At 42.6% G+C, this 14,199-nt stretch overlaps 1 protein-coding gene across 2 annotated transcripts; it reads right to left on the reverse strand.

Moving 5' to 3' along the window:
- Positions 1-3,869: 3,869 nt before the first annotated feature.
- Positions 3,870-14,084, reverse strand: LOC129826548 (cytotoxic granule associated RNA binding protein TIA1-like). 2 transcript variants are annotated; one of them, XM_055887416.1, is made up of 12 exons: positions 13,975-14,084; positions 13,799-13,854; positions 12,778-12,874; positions 12,101-12,199; positions 10,723-10,777; positions 8,596-8,683; positions 8,361-8,436; positions 8,104-8,212; positions 7,784-7,879; positions 7,610-7,694; positions 7,350-7,491; positions 3,870-7,237 (listed from the first exon to the last, which is right to left on the reverse strand). In XM_055887416.1, exons 2-12 carry the CDS (start codon positions 13,834-13,836, stop codon positions 7,079-7,081), a joined length of 1,044 nt encoding a protein of 347 aa, XP_055743391.1. In that variant the 5' UTR covers positions 13,837-13,854; positions 13,975-14,084; the 3' UTR covers positions 3,870-7,078. The 2 variants fall into 2 exon arrangements, with proteins under 2 accessions (XP_055743391.1, XP_055743392.1); XM_055887417.1 differs by having other exon boundaries at positions 13,944-14,059.
- Positions 14,085-14,199: the final 115 nt, after the last annotated feature.

Raw genomic sequence — 14,199 nt, forward strand, 5'->3', positions numbered from 1 at the left:
ACAGTGGAGAAACATGTGGGATGAGGACCCCACCTAGAGGAGGAATTGGAGGCTGCACCCTCTCTGCACCTCTCAAGAGTCTTGTCTCCATTGCTTTGCTTCTTGTGAAAATGAGGTTAGTACAGAAAAGGCTTGTTTGGGTCACTGCTCAGTGCACCTGCAGGGTCGCATCCTGGACAAATCCTTGATGTCGCTGTGACACACAGAGCAGTGCATACTCGCCCTGAACAAACACACACAAACACAAAAGTGACTACCATGAATACTCCCATACATACTGATAACTTTGAGTCAAGGCTCTAGCTAATGAGCTAATATTAGAGTGGTAGAGTTACAGCACTGTAACACAAAAGGTGGTACTGTACCTTTTGGCATTGCTGGCTATGATGAAACCCAGAGTCCACAGCTTTATTTTGATGTGGCTGGGAGGATTGAGAAACAACTGAGAAACAACAAAGCATCTTTAACAGGTGTGCAACAGCCCTCCACAAAACCACAGTCAATGTGTCAAATAATGAAATAAGCATTATAAATCTGTCTACTACGCTGCTGCTACTACCACCACTACTATTGTTAATACTACTAGTAGTAGTAGTTGCTTACCTGAATTATTTGTCTCCACTCTGAAACTCAATCCTAATCAACAACAACCTCAGCTTCAGGAAACACACACACACACACACACACACACACACACACACACAGACAGACAGACAGACAGACAGACAGACAGACAGACAGACAGACAGACAGACAGACAGACAGACAGACAGACAGACAGACAGACAGACAGACAGACAGACAGACAGACAGACAGACAGACAGACAGACAGACAGACAGACAGACAGACAGACAGACAGACAGACAGACAGACAGACAGACAGACAGACAGACAGACAGACAGACAGACAGACAGACAGACAGACAGACAGACAGACAGACAGACAGACAGACAGACAGACAGACAGACAGACAGACAGACAGACAGACAGACAGACAGACAGACAGACAGACAGACAGACAGACAGACAGACAGACAGACAGACAGACAGACAGACAGACAGACAGACAGACAGACAGACAGACAGACAGACAGACAGACAGACAGACAGACAGACAGACAGACAGACAGACAGACATAGGTCAGTTAGGCTATTTGATTAGATCATATGTCTCTCTATAGCTATGTCTCCACACTAGCGGACATAGACTGACTGGTTGGCCTGAGCGAAGGACATCCCTATGAAGGAGGCGGACAGGTGCTCTGTGTAGATCTCATTGTAGAGGCCCTCTCTGTACAGATTCTGCCAGCGGCCTCCATTCTGCTGTAAAGCACAATGGCAAAAGAGATTCAGTGGGCAGTAATTGCCTATGCCCTTATTTGGGCTCTGACCAAAAGTAGCACACTGTGTCAGAGTCTCATATAGCAGTTTATTTAACTAGGCAAGTCAGTTAAGAACAAATTCGTACTCACAATGACAGCCTACCCCGGCCAAACCCGGACGTTGCTGGGCCAATTGTGCACCGCCCTATGGGACTCCCAATCACGGCAAGATGTGATTCAGCCTGAATTCAAACCAGGGACTGTACTGACGCCTCTTGCACTGAAATGCAGTACCTTAGACCGCTGCGCCACACAGGAACCCTGTCATACTGCCTGGTGACAGGGGATGGAGCCCTGTCTAGGCCACTATAATTTCTATATCCCCCTGTGCTGTCCCTTTCTGCTTTAAAAAATACATTCAAATACTTAGGGGATCAAAATTACGATGTTTACAATTATTTTCTTGAATGGCAAATAATTTATTGTGTCATTTTGAAGTCACTATTATTGTAAATAAGAATAGAACGTTTCTAAACAGTTCCACATGAATGTGGATGCTACCATGATTACAGATAACCCTGAATGAATCGTGAATCATAATTAGTGAGAAAGTTAGACGCACAAATATCATACCCACCCAAAAATGCAAACCGCCACTGTTGTTGTAATGGTGAGAGGTTAGCATGTTTTGGGGGTATGATACACTACATGACCAAAAGTATGTGGCTGGACACCTGCTCGTCGAACATCTCATTCCAAAATCATTGGCATTAATATGGAGTTGGTCCCCCCTTCACTGCTAAAACAGCCTCCACTCTTCTGGGAAGGCTTTCCACTAGATGTTGGAGCATTGCTGCGGGGACTTGCTTCCATTCAAGCCACAAGAGCATTAGTGACATTGGGCACAGATGTTGGTCTATTAGGCCTGGCTTGCAGTCGGCGTTCCAATTCATCCCAAAGGTGTTTTATGGGGTTGAGGTCAGGGATCCTTGCAGGCCAATCAAGTTCTCCCACACCGATCTCGACAAACCATTTCTGTATGGACCTCGCTTTGTGCACTGGGGCATTGTCATGCTGAAACAGGTAAGGGCCCTCCCCAAACTATTGCCACCATGTTGGAAGCACAGAATCATCTAGAATGTCATTGTATGCTGTAGCGTTCAGATTGCCCTTCACTGAAACTAAGGGGACTAGCCCGAACCATGAAAAACAGCCCTGGACCATTATTCCTCTTCCACCAAACTTTACAGTTAGCATTATGCATTCGGGCAGGTAGCTTTCTCCTAGCATCCACCACATGCAGATTCGTGCTTCAGACTGCCAGATGGTGAAGTGTGATTCATCACTCCAGAGAACGCGTTTCCACTGCTCCAGAGTCCGAGCTTTACACCAATCCAGCCAACGCTTGGCATTGCGCATGGTGATCTTAGGCTTTTGTGCGGCTGCTCGGCCATGGAAACCCCTTTCATGAAGCTCCCAATGACCAGTTATTGTGCTGATGTTGCTTCCAGAGGCAGTTTGGAACTCGGTAGTGAGTGTTGCAACCGAGGACAGATGATTTTTACACGCTACACACTTCAGCACTCGGCGTTCCCATTCGGTGAGCTTGTGTGGCCTATCTTGGGCCTACCAGGCTCTGGTCTATCTTGGGTTAGTTATAAAACATATTGGGTTATATTTATAACTAACCCAAGATAGTTCATCTGTGTCGTTTTCAAAGGGAGCAAATTAAGCATAGTGGGGCGGCAGGTAGCCTAGTGGTTAGAGCGTTGGGCCAGTCACCGAAAGATCGAATCCCTGAGCTGATAAGGTAAAAATCTGTGGTTCTGCCCCTGAACAAGGCAGTTAACCCACTGTTCCTAGGCTGTCATTGTAAATAAGAAATGTTCTGAACTGACTTTCCAAGTTAAATAAAAAATAAATAGTGGGCAGAACAAGCAAGGAGGTGAGCAAGTTCCTGTTGTCACGTACTTGTATATTTTCTTTTGGGAACGCTTTCTGTGTGCCTGTTGAATAACTCAATTTGCCCCTTGCACTCCTTGTAAAACAACATTTTCAGAAACTTTGGCAATGGGTCATGTCTACAAAACTTAGTGCGCTCTGTTAGAAACACATTTTAGTTGAGAACAGAAACCTGAAATCGGGCTTTTCTTCGCTGAGAAAATAAGCATGTCAGCACAGTCCCATCTTGCTCCATTCTCTCCCACTGCCAGAACTTGGCTTCCTCCAATGACATATAACCCCAAATCAATGGCTCTTTCCAAACCATGTTTAGTGAGGAGTGGAGATTTCAACCTGCTTCAGATTTATACATCTGGTGAAACACATCTCCTTGTTCTGTGGTACAACTACAAGAACCACAATAACAAAAGGAAGCAAATATTCAAGTTGTATGTTCCCCATGCCCCTTACACCCCTCAATGTGTGATTTGGTTGTAATGATCGTATCACACTTCAATCTCTATAATAAAAACAAGTTTTATAGGCACTTAAAATACTTGTAGAGTGGAAAATATTCAAACTAGTCCAACAGGACACAGAAAATTGTTTTTGCACATCAGCGATTTAATTGGACAAAGCAAGAACACATTGGTTATTACAGTAGCAGAAACATTATCAAACCCCAGAGTAAAACACTTTTCAAAACAAAAGTTTTGAAAATGTCTGTAGGCACTGCCCAATCTTTAATGATATTGTGTCCGTTAAAAGCAACCAACTCTATAAGGCAACACAACGGGTCTGGTCCCGCTGGTATTAAAACATGTTCAAGGGGCAACAGCGTACATTTCAGATTCATTTGAGTTTTTCCATAAAAAAATACTGATCTTACTTCATAGAAAATGGCAGAAAACTCAATTTATGCACAGAATTACTATTCAAAGTAAAAATTGTGTTCATTTTTGCACTGCATAGCAATGCTGTCTTTACCCTTCCTGGATGTACATGTATCACTATGCCAGTTACCATGGATATGCATTTGATAATGCTGCTACTAATAGTGTTTAATTTCTTCAGTTATCAAAACAAAGAAAGCAAACAAGCTCCCTTAGTGAACATTTGGATTTTCCTTTATACAGCTTGAAATCAAGGTATGGTTATTTACACATTAAGCAAATGCGGAGGCCATCCAAAAGAAATAAAGGGGAAAGGTGGAATGCAAAAAGAAACCTCTTCGAAATCCAATTTGTAAAAACAAGAGAATACTGCGCAATAATTGTCTGCCCTTACAGAAAGAAAGCAGTGGCATCTATCCCTGCAATTGGTTGAATTGAAAACAAAATGCAAGGGAAAAAGTGCAGTTTTTTTGGTTTAAGTAATAAAATGGGTAATGATCCGTTACTTTTTACATGATTCATTGCATCAAACTCTAAATGGATTATTAATCTTAAATCAAAAGCAATTTATTTTGACTGTTCAAGTCCTTATGAAAATGGGTTTGAGACACTGTAAACATACCAACAATGGCACAAATCCTAAAGTCTCTTCTTGAGTGATATTAATTTAAAATGGTACCGCACTGGCCATGTACAGTACATCTAACAAGGGCAACATAATATCGGTGTGGTTTATTCCAGTCCTCCATGGCTCCCCTTAACCCCCTATGAAATCAGTTTCATGAGCTTTAGCAGAGGTCAACTTCCCCTTCAAATTCCATGTACCAACAAGTCTTAGTCTGCCACAAGAGACAGATATAACACAGATCCCTGTGGTGCTCCAGTAACTAGTAAAAAGTTGACTACACCCCCCCATCATCAGTGTGTGGGGTATTCTGTGGCTCCCATACTGGCCTGGTTTGCTAGCGTACTCCCATTCAATCCCTGTGTAACTTCCATAACCCCACCATTACTGAGGGCACTCACGCCTGTCCACCCAGCACTGGCCAATAAGTGACTGCAAATGGGGGAGAGAGAAAAAAACGCCAGCAGGTTAAAGAGGCAACAGCGGCAAGACAGGCTTAATCCAAAACAGCACCCTTTATAGTGCTCTACTTTTGTCCAGGACCCTGATAGAAAGGGGGGGGGGGGCATTTGGGAATCAAGCAGAAAGCACACAACAAATAAACTGAGCAAGCGCCAGCTGAGAGAATGTGCGAGAACACGAAGGTCAGGGTATGTCAGAGGATCAGCACAAAACTAAGACAGCCGAGAATATGGTAGGGAGAGAAAGGGATTTGATATTGAAAAGGGAAACCAGGCGAAGGATGGTATTTGTGAGTGTGGGCATGCAGACAGAGCATAGGCTCAGTGTATTAAATTAGTCATGATCAACTGGTGTAGCTTTACATAAAATATGTTTGCATGTGTCTTGACTCCTCGTATCCAACCCGAAGTTGCTGGAATGGGTCAATGTTGCAGAGAGCGGCTGAAGCGGGACTAGCTGCGTTTCAATTTGGCTTTGAAGTTGAATTTCAAACTTCATCCCTGAATCCTGTAACACTGCAAATGAATAACAAAAACGTGACTGTTTCATGCCAAAACCTCATTCATGACTTAGGTTTTTCCTGATCAAATCTTTAGCAACATCCATTATGTAACAAATACCTGAAGGGAAAAGTTAACATTTGAACGGTCAGTACATCAGGTATTGGCAACAGTGACTGATGAGCTCAATGTAGTAAGAGTTAGAAGAGAACCTGTAGCTCAGACAGATTGTTTTAAATCCTAAAATCAGTCTCAGAACAGCCCTTGTCAGGAGTTGTCAACTATAATTCCCAGGCATTATTACTTAACTATTTTTCTATGTAGTCTACTATGTCCTCATTAAAATATTTGCATGGACTCTGCCTCACAATTTGTGGGATGTTTACATACAATCTAGTTAAGTTACTCTGCAATTTCTATTTCCAAAACAGCAAGATTTAAGATTTCAGCAAATTATTCCAAGTTACTCCATTCTTTGGTTCTCTAGATTAGAGAAAAACAAGAACTAAAAAACACTGCTGTGGTAAACTCATTATCAATGTTTCTCCTGTTATAAGAGCTGTTAACAAGATTGTTGTCAAACCCAATTCGAGACAAGCAAATGACCAGTCATATTTCAAATGTAGCTATAATCTACCAACACAAATTCATACAACATCCCATTTCAAGGAGCAATGTCTTTTAACTCAGAAAAAAGAAAAAAAAATCCTATTCAACAAATTAAGGGCAAATTAAAGTTCATAGAGTAAAAACTAAAGATGACATGGCACTTAAAAAAAAGGAATAATGTGGATGTGACACGTGCACACTAAGATGTATCCCTCTGCACTGGGAAAAGCTTCAGAGGGCAGGGCAGCAGGTCCCTTTCTGTGTATTCAACAATCCCAGTTTCCTCACTGTCTAGGACGATGTAGTTCATTGAGCGGACACTCATCTGGCGACAAGTCCAAATAGACCCAGAATAGTGGCCATTTTGAAAGGCCAAAAGGACATTAATTAATGCTCTTTTTATAAAAATTTAAAAAAGGATCAAACTCAGATGGGGGAAAAAAGGATGAAATTGCTGTTATCTTGACCAATAAATCACAAACGAAATCTTTGATTATATCTTTTTTTAAATGCGTCTTTTTGTCTTTGTCCTCATAAGCTGGATATGGTGGCGAGGGTGAAGGTTAGAGGACATCTTTGGCTCCATCCTTCCCCTGGCCAGAGCTGCAGGCAACTGGGCTGGAGCCTAGCTGTCCTTGGGAAGCCCAGCCGAGGACACTCAGACATTCAGCTGCAGCCCTTGTTGCTGGAGGGGAGGGGAGCCCTGCAGATGTCCTTGTGTACTTACTGAAAACCCTGCTGGTTCCAGGCCTGGGCCTGGCCGTAAACACCATAGGTGGGTACCTGCCACCCGTTGGGGACATACTGGCCAATCTGCTGGGCATTGCCATACCACTGTGCATACTGGCCATAGGGTTGGGCTGCAAAGCCCACTTTGTTCTGCTGCAGGGGAGAGAGGACAACAGTGTAAGAGTGTGTGCCTGTGTATGCATGCGTGCGTAAGCTGTGCATAAGCTATGCCGATGAGTGGAATCCTCTGGCTCTTGCTTCATACCTGGGGAACTTGCTGAACCTGCTGCATAGAGCTAATCATGTCCGGGGTCTCTTTACCCCAGTAACACTTCACCATATGTCCCTCTATCGAAGTACCATTCACAGACACAATGGCATGGGCTGCTCCCTCGTGAGAGTTAAACCTGAACAGAGAGGAGTCAAAAGATGGTGCTAGGTACTCAGAAACATATGCAGAAAATTGTATTTCAATGATACTAAGTCTTTGTCAGAGGTTTAGCAATTTTTGATCTCATGGCATACCTCACAAAGGAATATCCTTTGTCTGGGAACACACGGATTTCCATGATTTGTCCAAAGGGGGTGAAGGTCTGTCTCATCAATTGTTCTAGAAAAACAGGAGGGAGGCATGTCAAAGACCTGATCCTCTCTCACTCACACCACAGAAAGTAAACAGTTGAATGACAGACTACCAACCTGTTAGACCGGTGCTGACTCCCCCACAGTACACAGTGCAGTTACTGGGGCTTGACTGGTTCACTACCTCATCAAAGGCCAGGTGCTTGGTGTTGGCTATTGGGAACAGGAGAATGAAAGTTAATAAATACATTACCATTCAACAAAATAATATCTTAGGGACTCCACTGACCACACAATGGAGTAAAATGTATGACATTGTCCTCTGAACTCAACCAGTGTTAGAGGATAAAAGAGAATATAGTTGTAAGATAAAACCCTAACATTTCTTCTCAATGACAAATGCACTGGAAACCAATGCCCATCTTGCCTGGACTCACTTTCATAGGTGGTTTTAGGGGCTGGGGGTTTTCTAGTGGCCCAGTTGGTCCTGATCTGTCTGCCGCCTAGCCATTGGCCACCCATCTGCTGAATGGCATTCTCTGCATCCTGTGGGTAGTAAAAGAGAAATTCATCATATGACCCATCTGCACACCAAAATACCGAAGGATAATGTTGACTACATTTACAGGAAACTCTTCCATTATGAGTTATTATGACCCCCCCATAAGTGATTACATCCATCTGTAACACTTACCCACTTGTTGAAGAAAGAGACAAAACCATAGCCTTTAGATTTCCCTGTGGCAATATCTTTGACCACACGAGCATCCCTGAGGAGAAACACACCATTCACTCAATAAGAAGGAGTAATGTGACCATATAAACAAACTACTGACTGCTATCACACCAATTACTCTTCAGGACTTTTAAGCTATTCAATGTAACCCTGTAATAGAGCAGATAGACATGACTGTTTGTAAGGTACATACGATATCCTCCCAAATGGGCCAAAGGCAGCTTTGACATCATCTGTTGTGATTTCGGGGCTGAGGTCTCCAACAAAGACATGGAAATGATCTGTTGGGAGGACATGAGACAACAATTGTGACTCCTTGCTGGATGCAGCACATTGTGAAGAAATTGAGAGATATGAGCAATTCCATGTTAACAGAATGATGCAGAACGACTGATTTTTCCCTTTAAAATCTAAACTCAGCAAAAAAAGAAAACGTCCCTTTTTCAGGATCCTGTCTTTCAAAGATAATTTGTAAAAATCCAAATAACTTCACAGATCTTCATTGTAAAGGGTTTAAACACTGTTTCCCATGCTTGTTCAATGAACCATAAACAATTAACGAACACACACCTGTGGAACGGTCGTTAAGACACTAACAGCTTACAGACGGTAAACAATTAAGGTCAGTTATGAAAACTTAGGACACCAAAGAGGCCTTTCTACTGACTCTGAAAAAACCAAGAGGCCCAGGGTCCCTGCAAGAACGTGCCTTAGGCACCCTGCAAGGAGGCATGAGGACTGCAGATGTGGCCAGGGCAATAAATTGCAATGTCCGTACTGTGAGACGCCTAAGACAGCACTACAGGGAGACGGGATGGACAGCTGGTCATCCTCGCAGTGGCAGACCACGTAACACCTGCACAAGATCGGTACATCCAAACATCACACCTGCGGAACAGGTACAGGATGGCAACAACAACTGCCCGAGTTACACCAGGAACGAACAATCTCACCATCAGTGCTCAGACTGTCCTCAATAGTCATAGAGGCTGGACTGAGGGGCTTGTAGGCCTGTTGTAAGGCAGGTCCTCACCAGACATCACCGGCAACAACGTTGCCTATGGGGACAAACCCACCGTCGCTGGACCAGACAGGACTGGCAAAAAGTGCTCTTCACTGACAACTTGCAGTTGTCTCACCAGGGGTGATGGTCAGATTCGCGTTTATCGTTGAAGGAATGAGCGTTACACCGAGGCCTGTACTCTGGAACGGGATCGATTGGAGGTGGAGGGTCTGTCATGGTCTGGGGCGGTGTGTCACAGCATCATCGGACTGAGCTTGTTGTCATTGCAGGCAATCTCAACGCTGTGCATTACAGGGAAGACATCCTCCTCTCTCATGTGGTACCCTTCCTGCAGGCTCATCCTGACATGACCCTCCAGCATGACAATGCCACCAGCCATAGCGCTTGTTCTGTGCGTGATTTTCTGCAAGACAGGAATGTCAGTGTTCTGCCCGGATCTCAATCCCATTGAGCACTTCTGGAACCTGTTGGATCAGAGGGTGAGGGCTAGGGCCATTCCCCCCAGAAAAGTCTGGGAACTTGCAAGTGTCTTGGTGGAAGAGTGGGGTACCAGCTCACAGCAAGAACTGGCAGATCTGGTGCAGTCCACGAGGAGATGCACTGCAGTACTTAATGCAGCTGGTGGCCACACCAGATACTGACTGTTAGTTTTGATCCCCCCCCTTTGTTCAGGGTCACATTATTCCATTTCTGTTAGTCACATGTCTGCGGAACTTGTTCAGTTCATGTCTCAGTTGTTGAATCTTATGTTCATACAAATATTTACATGTTAAGTTTTCTGAAAATAAACACAATTGACAGTGAGAGGACGTTTCTTTTTTTGGATGAGTTTATGTCAAACAAAAAAACAATGACTGCAAGGTTAAAACCATACAACTCTATGCACAATGACTACATTTAACAATGATCAACGAACATTTTTCTAAAACACATTTACTTGAAGAACAGTGCAGAAGCTAAGTTTGGTAACAGAATGACAGCACAAACCACACAAATCGTAATTCTCTTACCAAACTTTGCATCTGCACTGTTCTTCAAGTAAATGTGTTTTGTAAAATCTTCAGCGGAAATTGTTCGAAGTAGTCCTTGTGCATAGAGTTGTATGGTTTGTTAAATTTTGCAATAATTGTTTTACATATATTTTAAAGTGAAAATTCTGAGTCTCGCCATCATTCTGTTAAAGTGCAGTTGCCCATATAGAGATGTATTTGTATCTCTATGGTGTGGAAGACAACATTTACAGAGAGAACCTCTACTTTCCTATGGGACTGACTGATAAGGTAGCTGGGCACTTACTGCTTGTGTCTTTTTTCTGACTGCTTGGCGTTGTGGCCCAGTTGACTTTAACCTCCTAGAGAGAGAATGACCATATTAGAGACATTTCCCTCAGATTACACAAACCAAAGATTTTGAAAACAAATCCAATTTTGATAAACTCCCATATCTATTGGGTGAAATACCAGTGTGCAATCACAGCGAAAACGATTTGTGACCTGTTGCCAGGTCAAATGTAACTATTTGCACATCATTACATTGTATATAGACATAATGACATTTGAAATGTCTTTATTCTTTTGGGACTTGTGAGTAATGTATACTGTTAATTTTTTTTACTTCACTTTTCTTCATTATCTATTTCACTTGCTTTGGCAATGTAAACATATGTTTCCCATGCCAATAAAGCAAGCTAGATGTTTATATAATTTAGATCCAGTGGGTTATATTACTACCTCAGTTTCTGTGGTGCCGTCTGTGAAACAAATGAGCCACCTGACCAAACGCAGAGTGAATCTCAATGCCGTGACAAGCAGAGAACAGAACATGGAAGAACTGTGCACTCCATAAACAAGTGGACTATAAACTACTGAGTAATAGGTCCACGTAACAAAGGATTTAAAAACCAGTGACATTATCAACTTGTATTACTCATCAAATGGTCCTTCATTACCTGTTGAGGATAAAATAATTGGCCCTGAATATATATTTCTCCTGAGGTTAGACCCTATATGTATTGTGAAGCTGTGAGTCTGGAAAAGGTACTGAAATGGTTTTAGTGATCACAACCGGCCGTGATCGGGAGTCCCATAGGGCGGCGCACAATTGGCCCAGCGTCATCCGGGTTAGGTGAGGGTTTGGCTGAGGTAGGCTGTCATTGTAAATAAGAATTTGTTCTTAACTGGCTTGCCTAGTTAAATAACAGTTCAATTTTTAAAAAATTGCATACGGATTGGTTTTGTAAAAGAAAACAGCGATGGGTCAAGAACATTTTCATCTCTAATATATAGTCAATCAACCACTAAGACAGAAATGCAGTTGATATCCATACAACAGAACTAACCTACTCCATATTTGGCACAATAGGATCATAGATATTATACACAAACATGCCTGGTAGTCAGCATTGGAACCAACTGTGGTGGTTAGGCCTATATTTGGAATCAGATAACATCTTTCGGTCTCATTTAATCTGGGGAATCAAAGTACTTACCTGTGGACGGGAAGTCGGAATAAGCCATTCTCACAAAGTAAATCAATTCATGACTGCCATTTCAACATTGTTGAGGAACTCACTGCCTGACACAGCTAATCCTCATAGTTTTTGCCTACTGGTTGCTCAAACTTCTGCAACCATAACTCACCCATCCCAACTCAGCTTGTAGATACGATAGCTTACCTTACCCATAATTTTACGTCCATTCATGGCAGACAGCGAAGCAGCAGCATGCCTGTGTTCATAGAACTCCACAAAGCAGTATGGATCATTGCCTGCAGTCTGTAAGAGAACAACAAGAGTTACAATGAGTATGTTTACATGCACACTAATAACACGATATTAAACTGATCATGGCAGTAGGCAGATTATGCAAGTCATATAAACACCTTACTCTGCTTATCTTAAATCAGCATAAGGTCAAAACCAAGTAAGCATACAGCAATTAAAACCAGTTTTTTTTTTTTTAACCAATCTTTCAAATCATTAGGACATGTAAACACCTTAAATTCAGGATTCCTGCTGCGTTTGATCTGCGTATGTGCTTGCCCCAGCCGAGCAAGCCTCCCTCTTTAGAGCGAGTGTGTTCGGAACAATTGAATATAAGAGTCTTACAAGTTTTCACATACAAATATGCTTCCCAAAAACAACATGGTGACATAATGAACATAATCAAGCAACTAATATATTAATCCAAATATCCACAATAATTACATTGTGTGCATGTAACCACACTCATTGAATCCAAAGCAAGGTCTGTCAACAGCATTAGACACATGTTCTCATTAGACAGTTACCAATGACAATAAAGAAGTCGATCAATATCAAACAAATTCTCTCTTGGGTCCAGGAATACTCACATCAAAAATCATTTTACAGCTCTTGCAGGGGCCGATCTGTGTGAAAACCTGTAGGATGAGGGGCTCAGTGACATCCCTAGACAGGTTCCCTACATACCTGGAGAGAAAAACAAGCACGTGACTAGGAGGTTCTAAGCAAGTTTAGCTACTTCTTCTAGGGAAGCTAAATGTAGGGTGCACTGCTGCACTTACAATTAGCCAGAACAGTAGACAGTTACTTCATTGAGTCAACTAACCTTATCTAACCCTTGCGTTTGACGCATATTTTGTTTAAAGCAACTTCTGGCCGTCCCCAAAAAAACCTGGCTGTCGTTGACGTGGCTATCATCCCCAGCAGCCGGTAGAAAGGCATGCATTGCATGACCCTTGGAGTTGGGCCTCGCGCAGTCCCTTGCTTGTTGGAATGTGTGGATGTAAGCTAGTTAGCCAGCTAGCTATCATATTAAACTCAATAAGTCCATAACATCATTTGTTACCGAATAAATGTAATACTGGGCAAATTGGCTGACGACAGGGCACAAATTAGTGGATGACACGCCTGTCTCTGCATATTTGCCACGAAAGTAACGTTGTTAGCTGAAAGTTAGCCAATGATTGCTGCTTTGACAAGACGGTAACGTTAAAAGTAACAGCAGTAGCTAATTTATGTTATGGACATGTGAATCAAATCAATATCAAGTAACTAGCTAGTAGTCAGCTGGTTAGAACGATATATACATAGCTAGTATTTTGAGACGTAGGTAGCTAACGTTAGCTAACTAGAACTAGTTTTCGTTTCGGCGAAAGCGAACGAGCAACTAGCTAGCCAACTAACGTTATGTGTTCTGACAATCTCGAGCCATGGACTGGCCCGACTGAGTAACACCATCTACATCAATAATGGTCACACATCGATAAATAACAAGACATGAGTACATGGACGTTTTTATACGCTGGAACATACTTTATTATAGACACATGTAAAGTAGCTAGCTACTGAACTGATTTGGCTAGCCAGCCCGCGTTAATGTTAGTTACTTACAGGGTTTTGGGCTGTTCGTCGTCCATCATCATCATCATGTTTTCGTAGGTCGCGCCCTGCGAGAGTAATCAGTGTATGGTATTTTGAGGGATACACAAGCACTTTCCAAATATGTCACTTTTTGATACAGTTCATGCAGACTTACAGGAGTATTTATAAAAAAGGGCACAAATCACCTCAGTCGCTGACTGTGCAAACCAGCCGTGATCAGCTTGTATGAACAATGGGCGCACAACCGAAGTGGAAGATGGCGGAAAATAAGAGCGGATGTCCACGGTCGCATGCGCAATGAATGGACGAAATAATGTGTAACACACTTCAGCTGCAGGCGTCAGTAAAATCACTATTTCGAAACCATATCTGCTTGTAATCTTGCGTTTTATAATGACGACCTTTTAAGT

This window comes from Salvelinus fontinalis, chromosome 28, assembly GCF_029448725.1.
Source record: "Salvelinus fontinalis isolate EN_2023a chromosome 28, ASM2944872v1, whole genome shotgun sequence".
NCBI lineage: Eukaryota > Metazoa > Chordata > Actinopteri > Salmoniformes > Salmonidae > Salvelinus > Salvelinus fontinalis.

What these genes read in the sequence shown, in the direction of transcription:
- LOC129826548 (XM_055887416.1), bottom strand. Translation starts at nt 13,836, where the DNA reads ATGATGATGATGATGGACGACGAACAGCCCAAAACCCT. An exon ending in TCTCTTTCTTCAACAAGTGG is followed by an intron (nt 8,213 to 8,360) that starts GTAAGTGTTACA and finishes TACTACCCACAG; the next exon opens with GATGCAGAGAATGCCATTCA. An exon ending in CCCTAAAACCACCTATGAAA is followed by an intron (nt 7,880 to 8,103) that starts GTGAGTCCAGGC and finishes TGTTCCCAATAG; the next exon opens with CCAACACCAAGCACCTGGCC.